The 24,292-nt window shown below is 46.9% G+C and overlaps 1 protein-coding gene and 1 pseudogene across 1 annotated transcript; both read right to left on the reverse strand.

The window, feature by feature from the left end:
* Nucleotides 1-1,737: 1,737 nt before the first annotated feature.
* arglu1a (arginine and glutamate rich 1a) lies at nucleotides 1,738-19,751 on the reverse strand. Its single transcript, XM_060929239.1, has 4 exons — nucleotides 19,186-19,751; nucleotides 15,233-15,458; nucleotides 12,940-13,023; nucleotides 1,738-2,922 (listed from the first exon to the last, which is right to left on the reverse strand). Exons 1-4 carry the CDS (start codon nucleotides 19,512-19,514, stop codon nucleotides 2,758-2,760), a joined length of 804 nt encoding a protein of 267 aa, XP_060785222.1. The 5' UTR covers nucleotides 19,515-19,751; the 3' UTR covers nucleotides 1,738-2,757.
* Nucleotides 19,752-23,644: 3,893 nt separating this feature from the next.
* LOC132892242 (U2 spliceosomal RNA) lies at nucleotides 23,645-23,760 on the reverse strand (annotated as a pseudogene).
* Nucleotides 23,761-24,292: the final 532 nt, after the last annotated feature.

Here is a 24,292-nt window from a genome sequence, read left to right on the forward strand (position 1 = left end):
AGGCCTGGCTGATACAACTACATATATAACCTCAATATCATAATAAATTGTCATGATACTTTTTATGACATATCGCAGGCAGCTTTTCTGATTTTTTTTTTTTTTAAATGAGAATTTAAAATTTCCATTTTGTACAATGCACCAGTTCCACTGGCAGTAAAACATGATGCTACCACCACCATGCTTGGTCTGTACTTTTGTCATTATGGCCAAACAACTCACTCTGACCATAAAACTTTACCCCCAGAAGGCTTTTTCTTTGTCCATGTGGTCAGCTGGTGGCCTCTCAGTCCATGGCGATGTAAATCTCACTTGAGTGTACACAGCGTTCTAGCAGCTTCCAGTTCATGGCAGTACTGTACCTTGGTGGTTACATGATTATCTGAATCAATTTCCTCTCAGCTCAGGGGGACAGTTTGGGTCTTCTTCCAACAAAGTGACCCTTCAATAATTTGTATTTGCATACAACGGTTTGAGCTGCCAAGCTTTGAATGTGCAGTTATTCAGAAATGGCTTTGAGAGACATTCACCGAGTGTGTAATTCTATGATCTTCTTTCTAAGGCCAAGTTTACATTAGACCGTATCTGTCTCGTTTTCTTCGCGGATGCACTGTCCGTTTACATTAAAACGCCTGGAAATGCCGGGAAACGGGAATCCGCCAGGATCCACGTATTCAATCCAGATCGTGTCTGGTCCAGTGCTGTGTAAACATTGAGAATACGCGGATACGTGGTGCTGAGCTCTAGCTGGCGTCGTCATTGGACAACGTCACTGTGACATCCACCTTCCTGATTCGCTGGCGTTGGTCATGTGACGCGACTGCTGAAAAACGGCGCGGACTTCCGCCTTGTATCACCTTCCATTAAAGAGTATAAAAGTATGAAAATACTGATGCAAATACTGCCCATTGTGTAGTTATGATTGTCTTTAGGCTTGCCATCCTTCCACTTGCAAGTGGCAAGTGACTTGCGCACAGCGGCTCAGTCCCGAATCACTGCTCGTGCACTTCACTCGCGCGCTCTGTGAGCTGCGCAGGGCCGGAGTGCGCACCCTCCAGAGGGCACTCGCTGTTCAGGGCGGAGTGATTTGGAGCACAGCCGCTGAGGAGGAAGCGATGAGCCGCACTGACACATTTCTCAACTTACGTGCCAAATTAGTCATGTGATTAGCGTATCCATGTATTGGCTTTGCTGTGTGCACGCGAATCGTGTATTGGCGTTGCTGTGTGCACGCTAATCGTTTTTAAAAACGTTAATCTGATGATCCGCTGATACGGTCTAATGTAAACCCCACCTTAGATCTGCACTGAGCTCCTTGGACTTTCATTGTATTGCGTGTTGATTGATCCAGTGAGTGCTGTCAATCAAACCCTTTTTATTCTGGCACAGAGAAGCTACCAGCTGTAGTCAATCATGATCACTAACAGGAAGTTAAGAGGCCTTGACTCTAAAAGGTTAGAAGACATTTTAAAACTTTCAGCACCACCACATTAATAATCCAAGTGGGCGTATGTATATTTTTGACCCTGCAAATTTATGACCTATGATTTTGCCTCTGAACCATGGTGTATAAAGCAAGAACACAGTGTACTGTATTACACATTTTATTATTCAGAGCCCGGGCACTGCAGAGACCAGAGCGTTGCCTCTGAGCAGATATTTTATTGATTACTGGTGGAATGTGAGGAGGATTTCAACAAAAGTATTTTGACTTAAAAATTGCTCATCAGTCAACTCTTAATTCCAACCTTTTGTGTTTTTATTTAAAACGTCCAAACAGAAAGAGAAGACGACAGGTGAATCTGACAAGGTGGCCTATTTGCAGAATTTATTAATGAATAAGACAGGGAAAATTGTCCACAATATGATAAGCTAGCTCCTAACATACAGACACACACACATACACATGCGCGCGCACACACACACACACACACCCTAACCGATCTTACCTGCATCTCCCGATTTCCTTGTACGAACAGAAAGTAGACATTTGTGTAACCCATACATGAACTGTTAAACGAATAAGAATCAGCACAGTCGGTGCACAGCTCCTCTACGGTTTTGTCAGATTCATACATTAGCAAATGCACATTTTTTTTTTTTTTTTAAGTCAAAACAAACATGACACATTGCAATTAACAGTCATTCAGAATCTCGCCATGGTTTATGGTGTTCACAAAAAAAAAAATAAATAAAAATTAAAAAAAAAAAAAAAAAAAATCACCTTACATTACATATACATCTGCCATGTTACAGTTGAAATCACCCTCACACCATTTTTACCCTCATTATACAAGTGGATGGCTTCAAGCTGGAGACAGGAGCCTGTGCTTGAATCTTCAAAATCAAGGGACCACACACACACACGTGCGCGCGCACGCACACACACACACACACACACACGCACACAATTTGCAATCCAGTAAAAACAAAATGAATATTCCCACATGAGGAAAAAGGAAGCATCCTATACACATCACTGGCAAAACATAAAAGCTGCTAAAACAGAGTCTGTAGAGGTGGCAGCGAAGTCCAGCCTTGAGTCAGAGAGAATTTGCGAAATGCTTCCCCAACTAGGGGTTTGAAGATTGTTCGAATCCAGAGGAGAGAGAGACACAGAGGGCAGGAATAACCTCTCTTTGAAAAAAAGTGTAGAGATTCGCTTCAACATGAAGTTATCTTCCAGAAAGAAGAAGAGGGGAAAAAAAAAGAGAGAAGAGAGAGAGAAGGAACCAAAAGGAGGGTTGGAGTGCACGATCAGTCTGTGGCTTTCAGCGTGAAAGAGAGACGAGGTCGGGACTTGCCCTTCCCCAGGATGATCTTCTGCTCTTCCTTCTGCTGTCTCTGCCTCTCCTGCTCCAGCTTCATTCGCTCCTCATGGATCTTTCGCTGCTCCTCCACTATGCGCAGCTGATCCTCAGCCTGGTAAACACGCACAGGGGTAAACACACTTATAAAGTGGAAACAGAATGACAAAAACACATTTCGGATGGTTTGACCGAAACAGGACACCTTCAAGCCAAGAGCACATCAGCGGTACTCAGCCAGCCTTGGGACTTAAACTCATGCACTTGTTCTAGAGAACACGCTCGGATCCTTCACTGCTTAAACCCGCCTCTCGCTCTCATATTTTATTTTACCGTCTCAGAAACTGCTCTCTCATTTGGGACATTATGGTCAAAAAATACATTTTCTAATTTTACTATTTTTTTTGCATTTACCGAACACTCAATGTTTCTTTTGTGATGTTTAATAAGAATAAAGATAGCGTCTTGCTTTATCCGGCCTCCACTGTGGAAAATTTTTTGATTACAATTCAAATGCTTTTGTAAAATTGATTTACATATAAAATAACTACATCGTGAAAATATTGAATAAATTTCCTCTTTTTGATTGCTTGGGTTAAAAATGCCAAGTTATGATGACTGAATTGATTATTCACTTAAATATGAATAATATTTTGGGTATTTGATATGGCGAAATAGGACACAATGGAAAAATCAAGAACACACCGGAAAGATGAGAATAACGGCGGTGGTAAAAGAACAGCGACTGTACCGGCTGAAGGTCACGCGGGTCTCTGCTGCGGCGCGCAAGCAACGGGACATCACTACCGCACCGGACGGAGCGCGAGGCAGGGCAAAATGACTGGCCGTAGATTCTATCAAAAGTTCGATCTAAATTGACCGTGGCTGCAAAATATTGGCCAAAAATACGCAAACACTACGAAATATGAAAGTAAGATGAAAAAGAAACATTCTATTGCCTTATACTGCAAAACTAAAACAAAATAAAACTGTCAAAACTCACCTTTTCAGCGATAACGTCCGAACAGATCACCCGAGTAACAGAGAGACCGCAAATGGAAGCACGATCAACTTCTAACTGTTGGAGTGGAAAATTCCATTCTACACATGCAAATTGTTAATGTGTGTCCTTCCCCGCACACAAATAACACACTACGGTAAAAAATAGACCACAACTCATTTTATAGCTCAGAAATTCATACAAGACCAGCTACCATCGTAACATATTCTGTAAGAAACATAATCTATACCTAACTTTCAGCTTTCGTTTTAAAAAACAAAATCGCAGATGGTGTAGTGATTTTAAGTTACTACTTTTGGTGAGGTCGTGACCTCGACCCTGAGGCTTTCCGTTTAGATCAAAACACACGATCGTATTGGTTCTATTTCGTTTCTACTGACCGCCAGAGGCGGTGCTTTCAGCACATGGATATCCATCACACGAACGTGCAGGTCGAGTAATAGTAACAACAAAGTCACGTGTGACCTGGGTGACGTCACCCCGTGACCCCGGCATAAAAGACCGGTAAACCCAGGAAGTGACCTCTTACATCTTCTCGCGTTTGCAGGTTGCGAGTTGGGTTGAAATTTGGACAAAGCGCTGAGGTAGTTTCGTTACCCGTAGGGTTGGGGCTGTGCTTATGCACCCTCCAAGAAACTGCGCTAAGTCCACCAACTCTTGTCGTTATATTCGTATTGATTTATTACTCCGTAAGCTGAGCGCTCTCGCTCGGTGGAGTTAGCTGATTAGCCCTCCGGGGCGGTGTCCTCACCGCTGGAGGCCGGCTTGTTTTCGCTTCAGGTAAGCGGGTTTCTTTATTTAAATTAAAGCGGCGTTCCTCTCGCCGCTGTTTATCAGTTCTGCGGCGCTCGGCGCCTACCCTTGTTAATATTATTAACCACCTTGTTTTGTGTAGCCTCGCCACCGGCCTGTTCACAGGCCGGCTGTCTTGTGTGTTGTATTCGTATTGATTTATTACTCCGTTAAGCTGAGCGCTCTCGCTCGGTGGAGTTAGCTGATTAGTCCTCCGGGGCGGTGTCCTCACCGCTGGAGGCCGGCTTGTCTTCATTCAGGTAAGCGGTTTTCATTCATTTAATTTAAAGCGGTGTTTCTCGCCGCTGTTTATCAGTTCAGTGGCGCACTGCGCCTATCTTTGTTAATATTATTAACCGCCTTATTTTGTGTAGCCTTGTCTCCGGCCTGCTCACAGGCCGGCGGTCTTGTGTTGTATTGTTTGTTACTCCGTTAAGCTGAGCGCTCTCGCTCGGTGGAGTTAGCTGATTAGTCCTCCGGGGCGGTGTCCTCGCCGCTGGAGGCCGGCTTGTCCTCGTTCAGGTAAGCGGTTTTCATTTATTTAATTTAAAGCGGTGTTCCTCGCCGCTGTTTATCAGTTCAGTGGCGCACTGCGCCTATCTTTGTTAATATTATTAACCGCCTTATTTTGTATAGCCTTGTCTCCGGCCTGCTCACAGGCCGGCGGTCTTGTGTTGTATTGTTTGTTACTCCGTTAAGCTGAGCGCTCTCGCTCGGTGGAGTTAGCTGATTAGTCCTCCGGGGCGGTGTCCTCACCGCTGGAGGCCGGCTTGTCCTCATTCAGGTAAGCGGTTTTCATTTATTTAATTTAAAGCGGTGTTCCTCGCCGCTGTTTATCAGTTCTGTGGCGCACTGCGCCTTTGTTAATATTATTAACCGCCTTATTTTGTGTAGCCTTGTCTCCGGCCTGCTCACAGGCCGGCGGTCTTGTGTTGTATTGTTTGTTACTCCGTTAAGCTGAGCGCTCTCGCTCGGTGGAGTTAGCTGATTAGTCCTCCGGGGCGGTGTCCTCACCGCTGGAGGCCGGCTTGTCCTCATTTAGGTAAGCGGTTTTCATTTATTTAATTTAAAGCGGTGTTCCTCGCCGCTGTTTATCAGTTCTGTGGCGCACTGCGCCTATCTTTGTTAATATTATTAACCGCCTTATTTGTGTAGCCTTGTCTCCGGCCTGCTCACAGGCCGGCGGCCTTGTGTGTTGTATTCGTATTGTTACTCCGTTAAGCTGAGTGCTCTCGCTCGGTGGAGTTAGCTGACTAGCCCTCCGGGGCGGTGTCCTCGCCGCTGGAGGCTGGCTTGTTGTCGCCCAGGTAAGCGGTTTTCATTCATCTAAATTAAACGGTGTTTCTCGCCGCTGCTTATCAGTGCTGTGGCGCACGGCGCCTATCCTTGTTAATATTCCCGACCACGGGTGTGTTCGCCCGGTCGTTTTTCATTACCGCCTGATTGTTTATTTTGGGCTGCTTACTTGGGGTGTTCTCGCCCTATTTTTTTAAGTTCCCTTCTGCCAGCCAGGCGTCATGGACCTCTCTCTCGCTGCGCCAACTGCCGGTCCCCCTCGAACCGGAGGACGGCCACCGCGAGTGCCCCTCATGCCTGGGTATTGATCACCTGCGGCAGGGGCTGACGGACATGGCCTGCGCAGACTGCATGTGCCTGGGCGTGGCTGCGCGGACCGCCGGGCTGGCTCGGCTGGATTCTCCGTCTGACATCCCCCGGGCCTCGGGGGGACAGGACACGGTGTCGGCTGCAGCAGCGGGGCCCAGCAAGCGCCGTGGGTTCCCCCACACGTCTTCGCTTTTAAGGCGAAAAAGAAGCGCTCGGGCGATTTGGCTCAGAAGGTGGAGGTGATGTCCACCGAGCTGGAGGAGATGAAGGCCCTGCTGGCGAATCTTCAGCCTCCGCCACAGGGGGCAGTGTTCCCGCTGCAGGGCCCTGGCGGCAATGCAGGACACCCCTACCTATGGTCCGGCCTGCTCACGGGCCGGCTGTCTTGTGTGTTATATTCGTATTGTTTGTTACTCCGTTAAGCTGAGTGCTCTCGCTCGGTGGAGTTAGCTGACTAGCCCTCCGAGGCGTGTCCTCGCTGCTGGAGGCCGGTTTGTTATCGCTCAGGTAAGCGGTCTTCATTCATTTAAATTAAAGCGGTGTTTCTCGCCGCTGTTTATCAGTTCTGTAGCGCACGGCGCCATCCTTGTTAATATTCCCGACCACGGGTGTGTTCGCCCGGTCGTTTATTTTTTATTTCCGCCTGATAGTTTATTTTGGGCTACTTACTTGGAGCGTTCTCGCCCTATTTAAGTTCCCTTCTGCCAGCCAGGGGTCATGGACCCCCAGACGCTGGAGGGGACGAGCGCGGCATCACGGGAGCTGTGTGACGCGGCTCCAGGCCTTTGCCTACTCGTCGCGGGAACTGGGCCGGCTGATGTCGTATCTCACCCTCGGCCGCCAGCAGATATGGCGGGCACAGTCCCCTCTGGCCGAGCCCGACCGGCGTGTGCTGCACTCTCTCCCTGTTGTCCCCGGGGAGCTGTTTGGCGAAGCCACTCAGCAAGCCCTGGATCGGAGTGCCCAGGTCATCTAGGCGTAACAGCAGTTCGCTGGCCCCCGCCAGGCCCACCACCATGGCAATGCTGCCCAGTCCTTCAGGGGGCCCACACCGACTCTGTCTCGGCCACGCACCCGCCAGGAGACCAGACGGGTTGATGACTTTCGCCACCCCACCACCTCCCGGACCCGCGGTGCCGCCCCCTACACCCAGTCCACTCCTCGTCGCCCCCATGGTGACCGACGGGGGCGCTCTGGACGGCGCTGATATCAGCGCGCCGGCGGTCGGCCACTTTTCCAGCGAACAGCTCCAAAGCTGGAGAGCGTTGACCCCTGGGTGCTGGTGACCCTCACCGAGGGTTACCGCATCCATTTCTGCCGCTGTCCACCACGTTTCATGGGGTCAAACACCACCGTGAGCCATCCGGGGAAGTCCCTCGTCCCCCGGCAGGGAATTGCCACCCTCCTGGAGAAAGGAGCAGTCTCTCCCGTCGACAGGCAGAGACAGCAAGGTGGGTTCTACTCCAGGTATTTTCTGGTTCCGAAGGATGGCGGTATCCGCCCGATCCTCGACCTGAGGTCCCTCAATTCCCACTTGAGGACCATGAGGTTCCGCATGCTGTGTACAGTGGATGTCTTACACCACATCCAGGCGGGCGACTGGTTTGTCACCTTCGACCTGAAAGACGCCTACTTCCATGCTCCCATTGTGCCACACCACAGGCAGCTCCTGCGGTTTGCCTTCGAGGGCCAGGCTTTCGAGTTCAATGTTCTGCCCTTTGGGATACCGCTGGCACCCCGTGTGTTCACCGGATGTGCGGCAGCGGCATCGGCACTACTTCAGGCAAGGGGTTTGCGTGTCCTGCCCTACCTGGACGACTGGCTTGTCTGTTCACGGTCAGCAGCTCAGGCCCGCACCAACATCGCGACTGTGCTCTCGCATGTCGTAGAGCTGGGGCTCAGGGTGAATTACAAGAAGAGCTCGCTGGTGCTCAGCCGGGAGACGACTTTCTCAGGCATGCACCTGGATTCGAGGTCGTTGATGGTAACTCCTCCCAGACCAGGATCCACAACATCCGCCTACTGCTTGGCCGCTTCGGACGGGGTAGGTCACTCGCCCTGAAGACCTTTCAGCGCCTGCTGGGCATGCTTACGGCAGCCTCCTCTCTGGTCCCGCTGGGACTTCTGGACTTATGCCGCTTCAGAGGTGGTTCAACGGTCTCCACCTCCACCCGGTGCTGCACGGGCGCAGCACATCAACGTGCTGGAGCTACGGGCTGTGTTCCTCGGCCTACAGCACTTCCTCCTAGGCCTGACCGGCAGACACGTTCTGGTGCGGACGGACAACGCTACGGTAGTGTACTACATCAACCACCAGGGAGGCACAAAGTCCCTCCAGTGCTTGGAAGTGGCTGGCCAACTTCTGCGGTGGGCCCATCGACATCTCTTGAGCCTGCGTGCCATGTACTTGCCAGGCACTGCCAACAGGGCAGCAGATCTGCTGTCCCGCCAGGACCCCGATCCCGGGGAATGGAGACTCAACCCAGCGGTGGTTCTCGCCATCTGGGAACATTTTGGCAGGGCAGAGGTGGACCTCTTTGCCTGCCGGGAGTCGACACACTGCCCTCTGTGGTTCAGCCTCCACGGCCCAGTCCCCTGGGCCAGGATGCGCTGGCGCATGCTTGGCCGAGGCAACTGCTGTATGCCTCCCCCCCTCTGCTGCTGATCGTGCCAACCCTACACAGGGTTGCGATGGACCACCACGGGCTGCTGCTTGTCGCCCCCCCGGTGGCCGGGCAGAGTGTGGTTCCCAAGTTGCTGCAACTTCTGAACGGCGACCCCTGGTGCCTGCCAGTGAGGACTGACCTGCTATCACAGCTGGGAGGGCAGATCTGGCACCCGGATCCAGCCCGTCTGCAGCTCTGGGTATGGCCGCTGAAGGGCCGGGCCGGACCCCCTGCGAGGTCCTTGTGAGCCGGCAGTGGTCAATACCATTGCAAGCTCTCGGGCACCCCCCACCAATGCCCTCTATGCCAACAGATGGAGGCTTTTCTCCAACTGGTGCTTAACTCGGGGGGAGGAGCCTACATGCTGCCCCCTGCCGACCATTTGACTGTTCCGCCAGTCTCTGCTTTGATAAGGGTCTTATCCCTGCCACCATCAAGGTCTATGCAGCTGCCATCTCTGCTCAGCATGCCAGAGTTGGGGGAAGGACCGTGGGGTCCCACGCCTTGGTGGCACGTTTCTTGAAGGGTGCTCTCCGGTTGAGACCCCCCCCGACGGAGCCGGGTACCCACATGGGACCTTCATTGGTGCTGCAGGCTCTCTGCGACGCACCGTTCTGAGCCCCTGCTCACGGCAGACATTTCATGGCTCTTCCTGAAGACTGCTTTTCTTCTGGCCATTACATCGATGAGGCGCGTCGGGGAACTACACGCGCTGTCAGTCAGTGGGGAGTGCCTGCAGTGGCACTCCGGCGACAGTGGGGTCACCCTGTGGCCTAACCCCTCTTTCCTCCCAAAGACCCTCTCTGCTACCTTCGTCAACCAGCCCTTAGCCTTGCGGCGTTCGAGGCGGGCCATGGTGAGAGGTCGGAACTTTTGTGCCCAGTTCGCGCCCTCAGGGTGTACGTGTCGCGTACAGAGGGCTTCCGTAGGAGTGACGCCCTGTTCTGTGCCACACAGGACCGTCGAGGGGTCTGGCGCTCTCTAAGCAGAGGCTATCCAAGTGGATAGTCGAGGCCATGTTACATGCCTACAGGCACAGTGGCTTCCCGATTCCTCCGGCTGCCAGGGCGCACTCTGCACGGGGCGTGGTAGCCTCATGGGCATCACTGAAGGGCGTGCCCCTTTCAGACATATGCAGCGCAGCCTCCTGGGCTTCCAGCTGCACCTTCACCAGGTTTTACCGTCTTAATGTCGTCCCACATAATCCTGTGGCGACGGCTGTCATTCCAGGCCCGTCGCAGCAGCACTGGGTACGGGTAGGCACTCCTCATGACCTGGTTGGTATTAGTCATCCATGTGCTGAAAGCACCGCCTCTGGCGGTCAGTAGAAACGAAATAGAACGAGGGTTATGTATATAACCGCGGTTCTATGAGTTTCGGATGACCGCCAGAGCTTGGCAGTCACTCGGAGTGTACACGAGAAGATTTGCCAAGAGGTCACTTCCTGGGTTTACCGGTCTTTTATGCCGGGGTCACGGGGTGACGTCACCCAGGTCACACGTGACTTTGTTGTTACTATTACTCGACCTGCACGTTCGTGTGATGGATATCCATGTGCTGAAAGCACCGCCTCTGGCGGTCATCCGAAACTCATAGAACCGCGGTTATATACATAACCCTCGTTTTGGGTTTGCGGAAAACGGAGTTACAACGGTGATGAAATATTTGGCATGATGTTTTATTACGGTTATGATTATTCTGTGAGCACACCGATCCTTAGGTGGATAAAGTTCCAACTTAAAATACAATTAGTGATAACTGTAGACTTTTCAGTGGACTACAACCTTTTTAAGGGAATGCGATGTCGTCGACCATTTATCATGTCCCAGATCAAGCCGCCATTTTTCCACAAATTTGCAGAATTTTTGCCAAATTCTGAATAGTGTTCACATCAAAGATTTAGTTTTATTTCTTTCATCATTTTATTTCAAATTAAAACCAACATCACCATTCAAAACCATATAGTTTATTGACTGTGAGTATATTTAGTGGGGGACCCCCACAGGACCCAGTTTCTGAGACAGATCCATATATAAAACCTGATCAGCATGTATATCTCTAATTCATGACAAAACTCTATAATAAAACTTCTATATTTTTTGGGAAAAAAAAAATACCATGATGAAGAAACACGTACTCGTTGACCAAAGGTCAGGTGAGGACTGACTGAGAATAAGGTTCACTGGATGTGAATCATGCCATGCTGGCTATGAAACTGGATTCATGTCGAAATCAAATAAACACAAGCTGAAGTCTCACACTTTAGAAAAGGCAATTGAACATTTACAACAATAGGTGAAGGGGAAAAAAAAAAAACCCCACACACCCGCGCACACAATGACATAACGTGTTGATAACCGTGTGTAGCACGCCAGAAACCAATTAAACACGAGGTCTGTTTCTGTACTTAAAAGACAGCTGCCTAGTTACAAACCCGCAAGTCGCCACGTTTATATCGACATCAACTTGCTTGTCTTATTTAAAAGCCTGACTGGCGCAGGAAAATTATATTAACGAGGATTTTCATGTGCACAATACTTTCATAAACGTTTAACGAGCAGGCCTTTATAAATGACAAGTAACGGTATGATACATGTTAGCTTTCTACCGAGCTATTCAATCACACTGGGAACAAACAGCATTTCGGCAGAACCTGGGCTGAGACAGATTCAAGTCTAAAAATCGTTTGAGAGAAACATCTTGTAGTAAAGAAAAATACATTTAAAATATTAAAAAAAAGTCATACGACGCATTTAATCCTATACACTTGGCGCAAGCCTTTTGGAACTCAGAACCTCGGCTATATAAAAATAAAAATAAATGAAAGAGAGAGACGTTCTCTGACCTGAAATCAGGCTTTTGCTTTGTCTTTAAATGTATCCCGCAGGCTGACACTTTAGAAATGCAGTGTGCATATTTCTGTGTCCGAAAACGTAGAATTGTTTGCTGAAAGTGCCAACGTGATTAATGTTGTGGCTCAAGTGCTACGTGAAATGTATCGTTAAAATTATTATTATTAAAAAAAACAAACAAACAAACAAACAAACACAAAAAAAAACCCTGTCTGAAGGTCTTGCTGTCATCCAGCTTGTGGATTGTGAGAACTAGAAAAAAAAAATGATGCAAAATTCAGGGTTTGCATATTTTACCTAGATTTACAGTCTTTTTTTTTTTGAGTCACTTCAAAACATCTGAACAGAAGAAATGCGACAGAGGAAAAAACTTAAGTACAATGATGTTTGGTTTAATCAAACGCCTCTCTATACACTGTACGCTGATAACTAATTTCAACTCCTGGGGGAAATAAAAAAAAAAAGTGCTCCGAGAGCACGATGTCCCCTGCTACAATATATTGCACACGAAATTGCAATATGCGTATTAATCTCCTATAACAAAGCCTTTTGCCAAGTTTTGCGAAATGCCTCCAAAAATTGCGAGAGGAGGTGATTTCAGAACGTGAGAACCCTTTCCAGGACGGACGGACGGACTTCACTACGACATAATCCCCCTTCAGGCCTTTCGGCCAGCGGGGAATTTAAAATAAATAAATAAATAAAAAGACTAGCCCTGGAACACGACACAAAATATCCCGAGAACAAGACGGCGCTTTTTCCTCAACCTCAGTCTTTATTACTTGCTGGATGCTATTATTTAATTACGTACAGACAGATTTAGGTGCAATAAAGCCTGCTTTAGACAGTTAAATTTTAATTACAGATTTTAATCACAGTGTTTTGGGCTTGTCCGTCTTACAAAATCTTTAACGCGCCAGCCACCGTAACAGCACCGTATTATGCTCCAGATATTTTAGAATTTTTTTTTTTTTAGAGCCTTGCATTAGAAATAAAGACGCTGGATTGTTGATGTTTTCATCAGCATCATCAAGCCTCTTTCACACTAAGAAAGCTCAATATAAAAATCACATTATACATGTGCAATTTTAATTATATTTTAACTGGTCATTTGAGACTGTGTGTGTTTATGATTAGCACTTTATTCATTCCCCTATTAACAATTTAAAAAAAAAAAAAAAACAACCCACACATACCAGCTTAGCCTGAGCTTCAGCAATCTTTCTGTTGTTCTCTTCCAAAATTTTTTCCAGTTCCTCCCGTTTGGATTTTTCTTCCTCCTACAGGGGTGATACGGTGACACGTTAGGCCGGGCAAAACAATTCCCTGAAAGCAACCTTCATCCATCCAGCCTCACGTGCAAACACTCCTACACACGCTCCACTCGATCCATACACAGTACCAGCCAGATACGCTCACAGCACAAAAGCTCTCATCCTCGCTCGCTCTCTCTCTCTCTCTCATTCATCACATTTGCAAACGGTAGAATCTTAAGGAAAAATGCATAGACTTAACCCCCCACGTGTCGCTCCCTTTGCGCCATAGATCAAAACAACCCTCCCGTGTCTGACTTCAATCACACATTTAAGATCCCACAATGTCTTACTCAAACATTCATGAACATACATACAGAACAAATATGGACTAATGAAGAGTCTTGGTTCAAGATGATTTAAAAAAAAAAAAATCAGGACTGTTTTTTTTTTTTTTTTTTTTTAATTTTCTAAACTATCAGCATCCATAAGCAAGACATTTTGAAAGAAAATAAGACTGAGTAAATAAGACAAAGGAGAGATTGAATAGTAGTAGCTCACCAATGCTTGTATACCTACGCTTTTTTCCTTTGACTGTGCACTGTACCTACACAACTCCTGATTAAAGCGGGTGAGTATTTACTGCCTGGTCCCGCGTGTGTCCCGTCCTGGACAGCGCTGCGCTTCCCCTTTAAAATCTCTGCTCTGAGCCGCTAGCACGAGCTAGTGCTCTTACACAGCAACACCACATGCAGTATATCACATTGCAGTAGAGTCAAAGTGATGGTGTGTTGGACAGGAGAGTGAAGAATGTAAGTAAAACACATTACCATGTGTGGACATGAACAATCGCGGGACATCAGGCTTTTACTGTTAAAAGGGTGTTAACAACTGCAGGAACACAAAAATGGGATCATTCGTTACATGAAATATCTGTGTTCAAGTGTATTCACTACGTGGTGCTTCAGTGTACAGGCTGTATCATGAGTGAGTGAGTGTACACACGTGTGTGTGTGTGTGTGTGTGTGTATGTATGTTTATATATATATATAAAAAACATCTATGTATGCATGTGTGTGTGTGTGTGCACGAAAACCAGCATCCCTGAGGAAAAGCAAGTCGTGAGGACACAGAAGTACATTTATAATACTGCACTTTTAACAATGAATAAAGTAAGTGATAAAGAAAAAAAAATGTGGTTAGAAGACAGTAAAATAGTAAATTAAAAAAAAAAAAATTATATAAAGAAAGACAGGAAAACATGAGAATGTATACAGTCTCCAATGAGGATTATTTTGAAAGCTAAAAACGCTCGGATCTGCGATTGGATTTACTCCTAGACTAAAGGGGAAATATTATAAAAATAAAAAAACATGCAGTGCTAGCAAAAAACTGTAAGCTCATGTGGTAAGTTGAGCATGTCGGTATGTACGAGACCCGAGTCTAACCGAGCTAAATGGGACTGGGCAGCAGAAGGGCACATATCTAACCCTGTTAGTGCTGACCCACAGGACCTCAAGGTGTTTCAGCGGCTTGGACTGGAAGGAGAATTAGTGTTAACTTTAAACACTCGGCACCAAAAAAAAATCCTCTTGGTCTAGACGCCAAAATGCATTCATTCGTTTAAAAATGATCTACAGTTACAGGAGTTTTGTTAGGAATTTATAAATAAACAAACAAACTAATTTAAAAATAAATAACGTGTCAGTACAAAAACACATTGAGGAATAAAGACAAAGCCTAACCACAATATCGATGTTCTCTCTATTTTTTTTTATTGAAGACAAGAGCAGTACATTGACAAAAGAAAGAGAGCAAAGACATCGAAAGAGGAGGCCGGGAAGGTGGGAAAGAGGGACAAAGGAAAAGAAATGATTAATATCTCGCAGCCGTGACACAACCTTTGCACTGCACATCCTCAAGCACACCCAGCACGTCCTGCCAAACTTCTACTCTAACTTCTTGTAACACTTGAGTGACTGCGTAAAGACATGAAGCGACACACCCTTAAAATCCCCAACTTACTGATGAGAAGCCAACGCCATCTGTGTACAGCCATCGGTTTTAAACGCATCCTGTACAGCTTAGAGGGTGAAATTTGAAATCCTATTATTTATAATTATTGTCCTATGCTAATGACTATCCTCACGTTCTCCCTCTGCCCTCTTGAGTTGGTGCATGCCGGGTTGTGCCACGGCGGCGGGCGACATGGCCGTTCCAAACGACCGAGCGTTACCTCGCGGGCTTTCTGTGCGCTCAACTCGGCCTGCCTCTGTCTCTCGAGCTCCTGAAGAAGCTGTGCCTCCATGATGCGTTTGGCCTCCTCGACACGCCGCAGCACCTCGCGTTCGATCTCGTCACGCCGCTTCTCCAGTTCCTCTTCCACGCGCCGTGCCACCAGCTCCTCCACTCTTCGCGCCGTCTCTTCCTCAATCAGACGCTCCTCGATTTCCTGCTGACGGCTGGAACAAGACAGGGTCGTTTAGAGGAGAAGAAAAAAACAAAAAACACACCACCACCGAAATACATTCTCCTGAATAAACCTTGCAACCGTTTCTTGAAACTTAAAATGGAATATAACAAACTAACACAGTAGACCGCATACACACTTTTTAATTTAAACAGCAGCGAGTTCACATGTAATCCTCAGGGAAAAGGCCAAGTGCTGCCGCCGCCAGATGTCTTTTGCTCATAAAATTTCCCAGTTATACTGCCTAAGAAGCACTTTGGCACATTCAAGCATAAAAAAAAAGCCAAAATTCGATTTCTGAACACCGCCCAGGGGCATACAAGACTACAGAACGTCTCCAGTGTCCCTTTCCTTAGTTTTATTGACAAGTACTGAACACAGGTCACTCGAGCTATACCTCAGGGTCAGGGTCACTCCAGAACAAAAACGGACAGAGTGCTTTTAAGGTTCAGATGGCCTCGCTTCAGGCCAATCCGAGAGCCTTAACACACCAGACTTTACATTTTAACTTCATCTCTCGCATCCTGTCCTTGATTGGATTCAAAATGTGTGTTACCTGGCACCAGAAGCTAATTAGATTATCACGCACGACATCTGCGTGGCAATTTAGTAATTTTGCTTTCTTTTGTATTATTAAACGCAAACCAAGAGGGCTTGTGTATCGCAAACTTGGATTTCCTGTTACCTTTGAGATAACGCTAGTATTTAAAGAAATAAACATGACTTTTCATAAAGCACAAAAAAAAGTCTTTAATAGTAGCCAGTTGAGAGGAACCTGCAGTCACGGCGGCTCTCAACGCGGGGTCCAGGGATCTGCAGCGGTCTGTGATTCAAGATTTTTGTCATATACACAATAACAGACACAGCGGTTTATTATTGGGTAATGAAATTCTTATTTTGCAACTGCCCGACCAAACTACGCTTACCAATATAAAAGGAAATAAATAAATATATATATATATATAAAGTGCATATGGAATGCAAAATATAAAAGGTAGAGTGAAAAATGAAGATCTCATCTCATTATCTCTAGCCGCTTTATCCTGTCCTACAGGCAGGGCTCGAAATTAACTTTTTTTCTTTGTGTCCCCCAGTGGTCCCGAATTCTGTGTTGTATTGTCCCGAATGGAAGCAATAGTGTCCCCATTTTTTTCCTCTCTGAAATAACCAGTGGTTAATATTATCATATGAAGTTACTATTATATTTGAAACTATGCGATTTTGAACCCTTTATATCATTTTTACAATAAGTCACAAGACACAAGCGACACATGTCCTATACATCATCTACTTCAAAATTAGTTATTGCATTTTCAGTTTATTAAACTTTGGCGATCTCACTGTATGAATAGATACCCGTTTATTTAAAGGGGCCAACTAGCTCATTCAGAAAATGTTTCAACTCCCTACATCTGCAGTACACTTTAGCTGAAAATAAGACCCCTTTTATGTTCATTTCATCTACTTATACCTTGAATATCTGTTGGCACTTATAAGGCCAACTTATCATTTTCACTATTACCGTTATCCATTTTATGAACTTTCCGTTATCCATTTTATGAACTTTCCGTTATCCATTTTATCCATTTTTTCCGTTATCCAGCCACATCATTCCTGTTGTATTTTATAACGTGTCTAACAGTGTTCATTAAGTTCATTCAGTTGCTAGCGTTGCCTGCAGACCAGGCGATGACACTTTGGATCCTGAAGGTCCCGGAGACGTTATGTCTGGGCTTTCAGTTTCTTCCCCGCGGTCGGTCCGCTTCAACCACTTCAGCATTTTTGTTCTGGCAAGAGTCGGCGCAGCGTGTGCGGTAGCAATTCCATTCCAAGTCCATATAATGCGGACTCCGGCCGAAGATTCTAGAACAGAATGCGCTGCTCTGTAGCCTACGGATGCAGGTGCATCGAAAGTGTAGCTACTATGTATTTTTCGCTGTTAACGTTTTAAAATTAAAATTGACAAATTAGGTGAATGTCTACGTATGTGTTACGGCTTTGTAAATAATATTAATGTAGAACTTTTTTTCTAGATCTATTTTTTTTCCATTGTCCCGGGATTGTCCCAGATATAATAATTTTGTGTCCCGATGACATTTTTTATGGTCCCCGGGACGTCGGGACACCGTTAGTTTCGAGCGCTGCCTACAGGGTCGCAGGCAAGCTGGAGCCTATCCCAGCTGACTACGGGCGAAAAGCAGGGTACACCCTGGACAAGTCGCCAGGTCATCACAGGGCTGACACTTATGCCGCTTTTCCACTACCAACGCGGCCGAGTTGGGCTGAGCCGTGCGGTGCTGAGTTGGGCTGAGTCGAGCTGAGCGGGGCTGTTGGAGTTGCATTTCAACTACAACTGTGCTGAACCGTGCTGGCTGGAAGTGGGTGGACACGTTGGGTGGAGTTAGCGAAAGTGGGTGGACATCACGTGATGTCGTTAGGCGGCGCAAACAGTGACATCAGTGATCTTTTAAGCGGTAGTCTCACGACCCGGAGAGTAAACAATAAACATGGAGGACATGGAGTCGTTAGTGTTGCTGGTCTTGGTGCTGTGGCTTGTTGTCACCGACAACGCCAACAGATACTGGCAAGAGCATATAGATGAGGCGAGGCGCATAAGGCTTCAGAAATTCTCATAATTCTTCTTCTTCCGGGTTTACGGTGTTTACAGATCCCAGCGTGCTCGCGGGGCGTGTGTGGACATGTGAGGACACTCCTCCTCACCAATCAGTGCACAGGGGAGTGTCTGCTCACGCCCCCAGCCCCACTCGGCTCGGTTTGGCTCGCTTCAGCCCGACTCCAAAACCGTGCGAGTTTTGGGTGCTGAGCAGGGCTGAAGCGAGCCGAGTCGTGCTGCTCTAAGGTAGTCGAAACGCGAGCCGTGTCGGGCTGAAGTGAGCTGAAAAAGGGTAGTGGAAAAGGGCCAATAGACACAGACAACCATTCACACTCACAGTCAATTTAGAGTCACCAGTTAACCTAACCTGCATGTCTTTGGACTGTGGGGGAAACCGGAGCACCCGGAGGAAACCCACGCGGACACGGGGAGAACATGCAAACTCCGCAGAGAAAGGCCCTCGCCGGCCACGGGGCTCGAACCCGGACCTTCTTGCTGTGAGGCGACAGCGCTAACCACTACACCACTGTGCCGCCCAAAAATGAAGATAACATTTAAAAAAAGAGGCAAACAAACAATGTGCAAACATAGAGGTAGATATACTGTGCAATGTCTTAAAAAAATTTTTTTGGTGATAAATTTTGTTACAGTGACAAATTATAATCCATCTTAATGGAAGTTATTATAATTCTACTTGAATCACTTACAGGATTCACCAGACATGCTTATCCAAATCCTACTGCTTGTATAAATACATTTTCAGACTAGTTAGATTGTGTTGATAAATTCTACACATATTTATTTTAGAGTTAAAAGGTGCATGGCTGGAACTCTGCACTAAAGAACTAGCCCTGTTCAATATAAACCCCGCCCCCCTGCCTTACTGACACATCATCTGTCCAATCAGCGTGCTGCTTACCAGCCGATCATGCGCAGACAGGAAGCTGTACCGAATACGGGTGAGAAATGGAAATGACGCATGCAGCCTAATCACTGTTAGCATTAGCATGTCAATATGCTACAAAAGCACCGCTATTGTTATCAGTCTAGCCGACTGAAACCATACAAACCACCCGTTAACGACGTCTTACATCTTTTAACTTACATCTTTCTCTGTCTCTCCATCTCAGCTTTCTTCTCCTCCTCCTCCTTCCTCTGTTTCTCCTCGGCAGCGGTGCGTTTACTCAGCGTGCGGCCGAACATGTCCACTCTATCCACCGGCGACGTTCCCCTGGCCCGCTCCCTGTTCGACCTGGACCTGGAGCGGGACTCTCGCCGCCGGTTCCTCTTCGCTTCCCGGGACCGGGAGCGTTTCTTGCTCCTCTCGCAGTCTCGAGACCGAGACCTGGAGCGGCTGCTGCGCTTTTTGCTGTGCTTGCTGCCGCCTTTCGAGTGCTTTGACCGGGACGAGCTGCGGCTCCTCGAGCGCCCCATTCCTGCGCTCGCTAAACTACAACTAAACCGTCGATAAACTGCAGCGACAAAGACAAAATAAACCCCTGCAGCCTCTTCTTTCCTGCAAGGCTTATTTTTACGAATAATTAAAAAAAAAACCAAGCGTGATATTTACAAACAAAACGGCGTAATGTTGTTATTTTTCCCTCCAATGTAACTTAGTAAATTCAAGCAAATATGGCGACCGTGCTGTATGTGTGTGACTTTCCCAGAACACCTTGCGGCTCGGGTTCTGTCGGCTCTTTTCGTATTTCTATGGCAACGGATAGGGGGCGGGGTCAGGGCGGTCTCGAACGTTAGCTAACTAGCTAAGTGCTGTGTTGATTCCAGTCTGTCTTGCATGCTTGCTAACTTTTCAAAATTCTCCTGGGGGAGAAAAGTGCATGAAAGACATTTTCAGTTGGACGAGGGTCTGATGCATACATGTCAACCTTTGGTCAATCAAACCTGTATAACCAACCTCCAAAATCCGTATTTCCCTTATAAAATCCGTATAAGATGCAAATTAAAATAATTTACCTAAAATTTGAATGATAATTAACAATGATATATCCCAGTTACGGGCGGCACGGTGGTGTAGTGGTTAGCGCTGTCGCCTCACAGCAAGAAGGTCCGGGTTCGAGCCCCGTGGCCGGCGAGGGCCTTTCTGTGCGGAGTTTGCATGTTCTCCCCGTGTCCGCGTGGGTTTCCTCCGGGTGCTCCGGTTTCCCCCACAGTCCAAAGACATGCAGGTTAGGTTAACTGGTGACTCTAAAATTGACCGTAGGTGTGAATGTGAGTGTGAATGGTTGTCTGTGTCTATGTGTCAGCCCTGTGATGACCTGGCGACTTGTCCAGGGTGTACCCCGCCTTTCGCCCGTAGTCAGCTGGGATAGGCTCCAGCTTGCCTGCGACCCTGTAGAAGGATAAAGCGTCTAGAGATAATGAGATGAGATGAGAGATATCCCAGTTACAGGCGGCACGGTGGTGTAGTGGTTAGCACTGTCGCCTCACAGCAAGAAGGTCCGGGTTCGAGCCCTGTGGCCGGCGAGGGCCTTTCTGTGTGGAGTTTGCATGTTCTCCCCGTGTCCGCGTGGGTTTCCTCCGGGTGCTCCGGTTTCCCCGACAGTCCAAAGACATGCAGGTTAGGTTAACTGGTGACTCTAAATTGACCGTAGGTGTGAATGTGAGTGTGAATGGTTGTTTGTCTCCGTGTCAGCCCTGTGATGACCTGGCGACTTGTCCAGGGTGTACCCCGCCTTTCACCCGTAGTCAGCTGGGATAGGCTCCAGCTTGCCTGTGACCCTGTAGAACAGGATAAAGCAGCTAGAGATAATGAGATGAGAAGGAGATGAGATATCCCAGTTACTTTTTATTCAATATTAATAACAATAAACCTTCAGAATGAATACAAAGCTCCAATGTTTGACAAAAACACAAAGTGTTATCAGAGTAGTTACGAAGGAAATACTTCGTTGTTTGGAGACAGGTTTCACCGAGCGGCTGTTATGCGCGAGACTTCATATTAGCCACAAAGTCAGGAAAATCTGTTCGTAAAATTACGTTATAATGACCAAATACAATGAAAAGTATTTTTCCAGTCTCACCTGTGAAAGGTAATCCCATGTGATCTCGTTTGGACGGTAAACCTGTTGGTACAGTTAAACGCAGCACATGAATGAGGCATCTTTATTCTCGGGCGAGGATGACGTATGATTCTACGCAGAAGCCGGCGTCTATGACTTCACGGTTGGCGGGATTCTCGCAATGTGGTGTGCGCATGATCAAAAGTGGAACGAAGTCTCACTACCACAAGATAAAGCGCGATTTCATAAGAATCTTTACTGGCTGTCTGTGATGTACAGTATGTTTGTAAATGTTGTCCGTTCTTTTATCATCGTGGGAATTGATTATAGTTCTAAATAAATATTGAAGGTTTTTTTTAAAGAATCCGTATAACTTTATTTATACGCCCGTATACTACGTTTATTGAATCAAATCCGTATAAAATACGGACATTCTGTATAGGTTGACATGTATGGAATGGGTGCCATTTGCTTGTTGTACTATGGAATCAATTTTGTGCCAAAATGTTCATACAATACTTTTGAAATTTCAAACAAAAACGACAAATCAAAATACAAAAAAAAAGTCAATTTTTTTAGACTGGCAAACAAATTATTCGTGCAAAATATCAGTCTGTTACTCTTCAGAAACCTTTTATTTTTGTTCCGCGTCTTTCTCAGTTTTGTTTGGCGTAATTTATTTTGGTTGCGATTCCAGCTTTCTCGTTTGCGCTCCCTGACTTTTTGCTTGCAGTTTTGGCACAAACTTCCCGTGTGGGTGGGCTGTCCAGGAATGCATTCCCATTGGCTAACTTGTGTTTGACTGACAGCTACGCTCAGCGATTCCCCCGGAGGCTGTTGCGGCCATTTCCTACTCGGATTCTAGTGGACTGTTTGACGAGTGACCGATCCATTGACGGTAAACAAGGATCGAGTGGACTTCAGTGGCGACTATGATATTGAATTAATTCAACAAAGTGTAAATTCAATATCATAGTCACCACTGAAGTCCACTCGATCCTTGTTTACCGTCAATGGATCGGTCACTCGTCAAACAGTCCGCCAGAATCCGAGTAGGGAATGGCTGAGCGTAGCTGTCAGTCAAACACAAGTTACCCAATGGGAATGCGTTCCTGGACAGCCCGCCCACACGGGAAGTTTGTGCCAAAACTGCGAGCAAAAAGTCAGGGAGCGCAAACGAGAAAGCTGGAATCGCAACCAAAATAAATTACGTCAAACAAAACTGAGAAAGACGCGGAACAAAAATAAAAGGTTTCTGAAGAGTAATCGACTGATATTTTGCACGATTACATGAATAATTTGTTTGCCAGTCTAAAAAATTGACTTTTTTTTTCTTTTTTTGTATTTTGATTTGTCGTTTTTGTTTGATATTTCAAAAGTATTGTATGAACATTTTGGCACAAAATTGATTCCATATTGTACCACTCCCAAATTAAACTTAATTTGTTATATCTTTTCAACACTGATTATAAAAACACACTTAGGCCAAACAAAATAATATATGTGTTTCCTGGGTTTTCAAAATAGGTTAGGTCGGTAGGTAGGGTAGCATGACCAGATGTCCCGGTTTGACTGGGACAGTCCCGATTTTGAGTTGCGTGTCCCCAGTCCCGACAAAGGTCCGTTGGGACGCTGAAATGTCCCGGTTTACACCAAACACTAACAAACTGTCCCGGTTACAGCGATCATATATAGCCAACGAGATGTCAATAAAGCTTCTAGCAATTCAGCATCAATGTGCGTGTGTACGCAGTCAACCTTACAATGTATCTATTTGTACAATGTTACGGCACGGTGGTATAGTGGTTAGCGCTGTCGCCTCACAGCAAGAAGGTCCGGGTTCGAGCCCTGTGGCCGGCGAGGGCCTTTCTGCGCGGAGTTTGCATGTTCTCCTCGTGTCCGCGTGGGTTTCCTCCGGGTGCTCTGGTTTCCCCCACAGTCCAAAGACATGCAGGTTAGGTTAACTGGTGACTCTAAATTGAGCGTAGGTGTGAATGTGAGTGTGAATGGTTGTCTGTGTCTATGTGTCAGCCCTGTGATGACCTGGCGACTTGTCCAGAGTGTACCCCGCCTTTCGCCCGTAGTCAGCTGGGATAGGCTCCAGCTTGCCTGCGACCCTGTAGAACAGGATAAAGCGGCTAGAGATAATGAGAAAATAGTCACAGTGAATGAAAGTATTATTGGATTGCATTGGATGTGTTTTCCTTCTGTAAGCTCATGAAGAAAAGAAAGCACAACTTTATTCATCACACACTTGTGAAATTTCCTCTCTGCATTTAACCCATCTGAAGCAGTGAACACACACACACACACACACACACACACACATATATATATACATACCCAGAGCAGTGGGCAGCCATGCTAACAGTTGGGAGTTAGGTGCCTCGCTCAAGGTTGTCCCATATTGTCTTTGGATTGTGGAGGAAACCCACGCAGACAACATGCAAACTCTACACAGAAAGGCCCTTGCCGGCTTCGAACCCAGAACCTTCTTGCTGTGAGGCGACCGTGCTAACCACTACACCACCGTGCCGCCCAAAAAGGAGGTGCACCGTTCCCAGAAGTGCTGCAATACTGGGTCGATGCATGGAGTGGACGGAGCAAGCCCCTATTCCATCTCCCTGTCCCAAAAATCTCATCTCATCTCATCTTATTATCTCTAGCCGCTTTATCCTTCTACAGGGTTGCAGGCAAGCTGGAGCCTATCCCAGCTGACTACGGGCGAAAGGCGGGGTACACCTTGGACAAGTCGCCAGGTCATCACAGGGCTGACACATAGACACAGACAACCATTCACACTCACATTCACACCTACGGTCAATTTAGAGTCACCAGTTAACCTAACCTGCATGTCTTTGGACTGTGGGGGAAACCGGAGTACCCGGAGGAAACCCACGCGGACACGGGCAGAACATGCAAACTCCACACAGAAAGGCCCTCGCCGGCCACGGGGCTCGAACCCGGACCTTCTTGTTGTGAGGCGACAGCGCTAACCACTACACCACCGTGCCGCCTCACTTAAAACTTTCAAACATAAATTCAAAATAGCACTAAGACACGACCACACTATTCAAATACACTCATCAAACAAATTCTCTGTCATGCAAAATTTCATTAGACACTTTAAAAGTTGTACAGTTTGTTTCTGAAATGGTACAGAAGACTAGTTTAATTTCACACTCAAATGTC

This window comes from Neoarius graeffei, chromosome 9 (assembly GCF_027579695.1).
Source record: "Neoarius graeffei isolate fNeoGra1 chromosome 9, fNeoGra1.pri, whole genome shotgun sequence".
NCBI lineage: Eukaryota > Metazoa > Chordata > Actinopteri > Siluriformes > Ariidae > Neoarius > Neoarius graeffei.

Coding starts and splice junctions, on each gene's coding strand:
- arglu1a (XM_060929239.1), bottom strand. CDS start 19,514: ATGGGGCGCTCGAGGAGCCGCAGCTCGTCCCGGTCAAAGCACTCGAAA. Junction 13,024..15,232: donor GCGCACAGAAAGCCCGCGAG/GTAACGCTCGGT, acceptor TCACCCCTGTAG/GAGGAAGAAAAATCCAAACG. Junction 2,923..12,939: donor CTGAAGCTCAGGCTAAGCTG/GTATGTGTGGGT, acceptor CGTGTTTACCAG/GCTGAGGATCAGCTGCGCAT.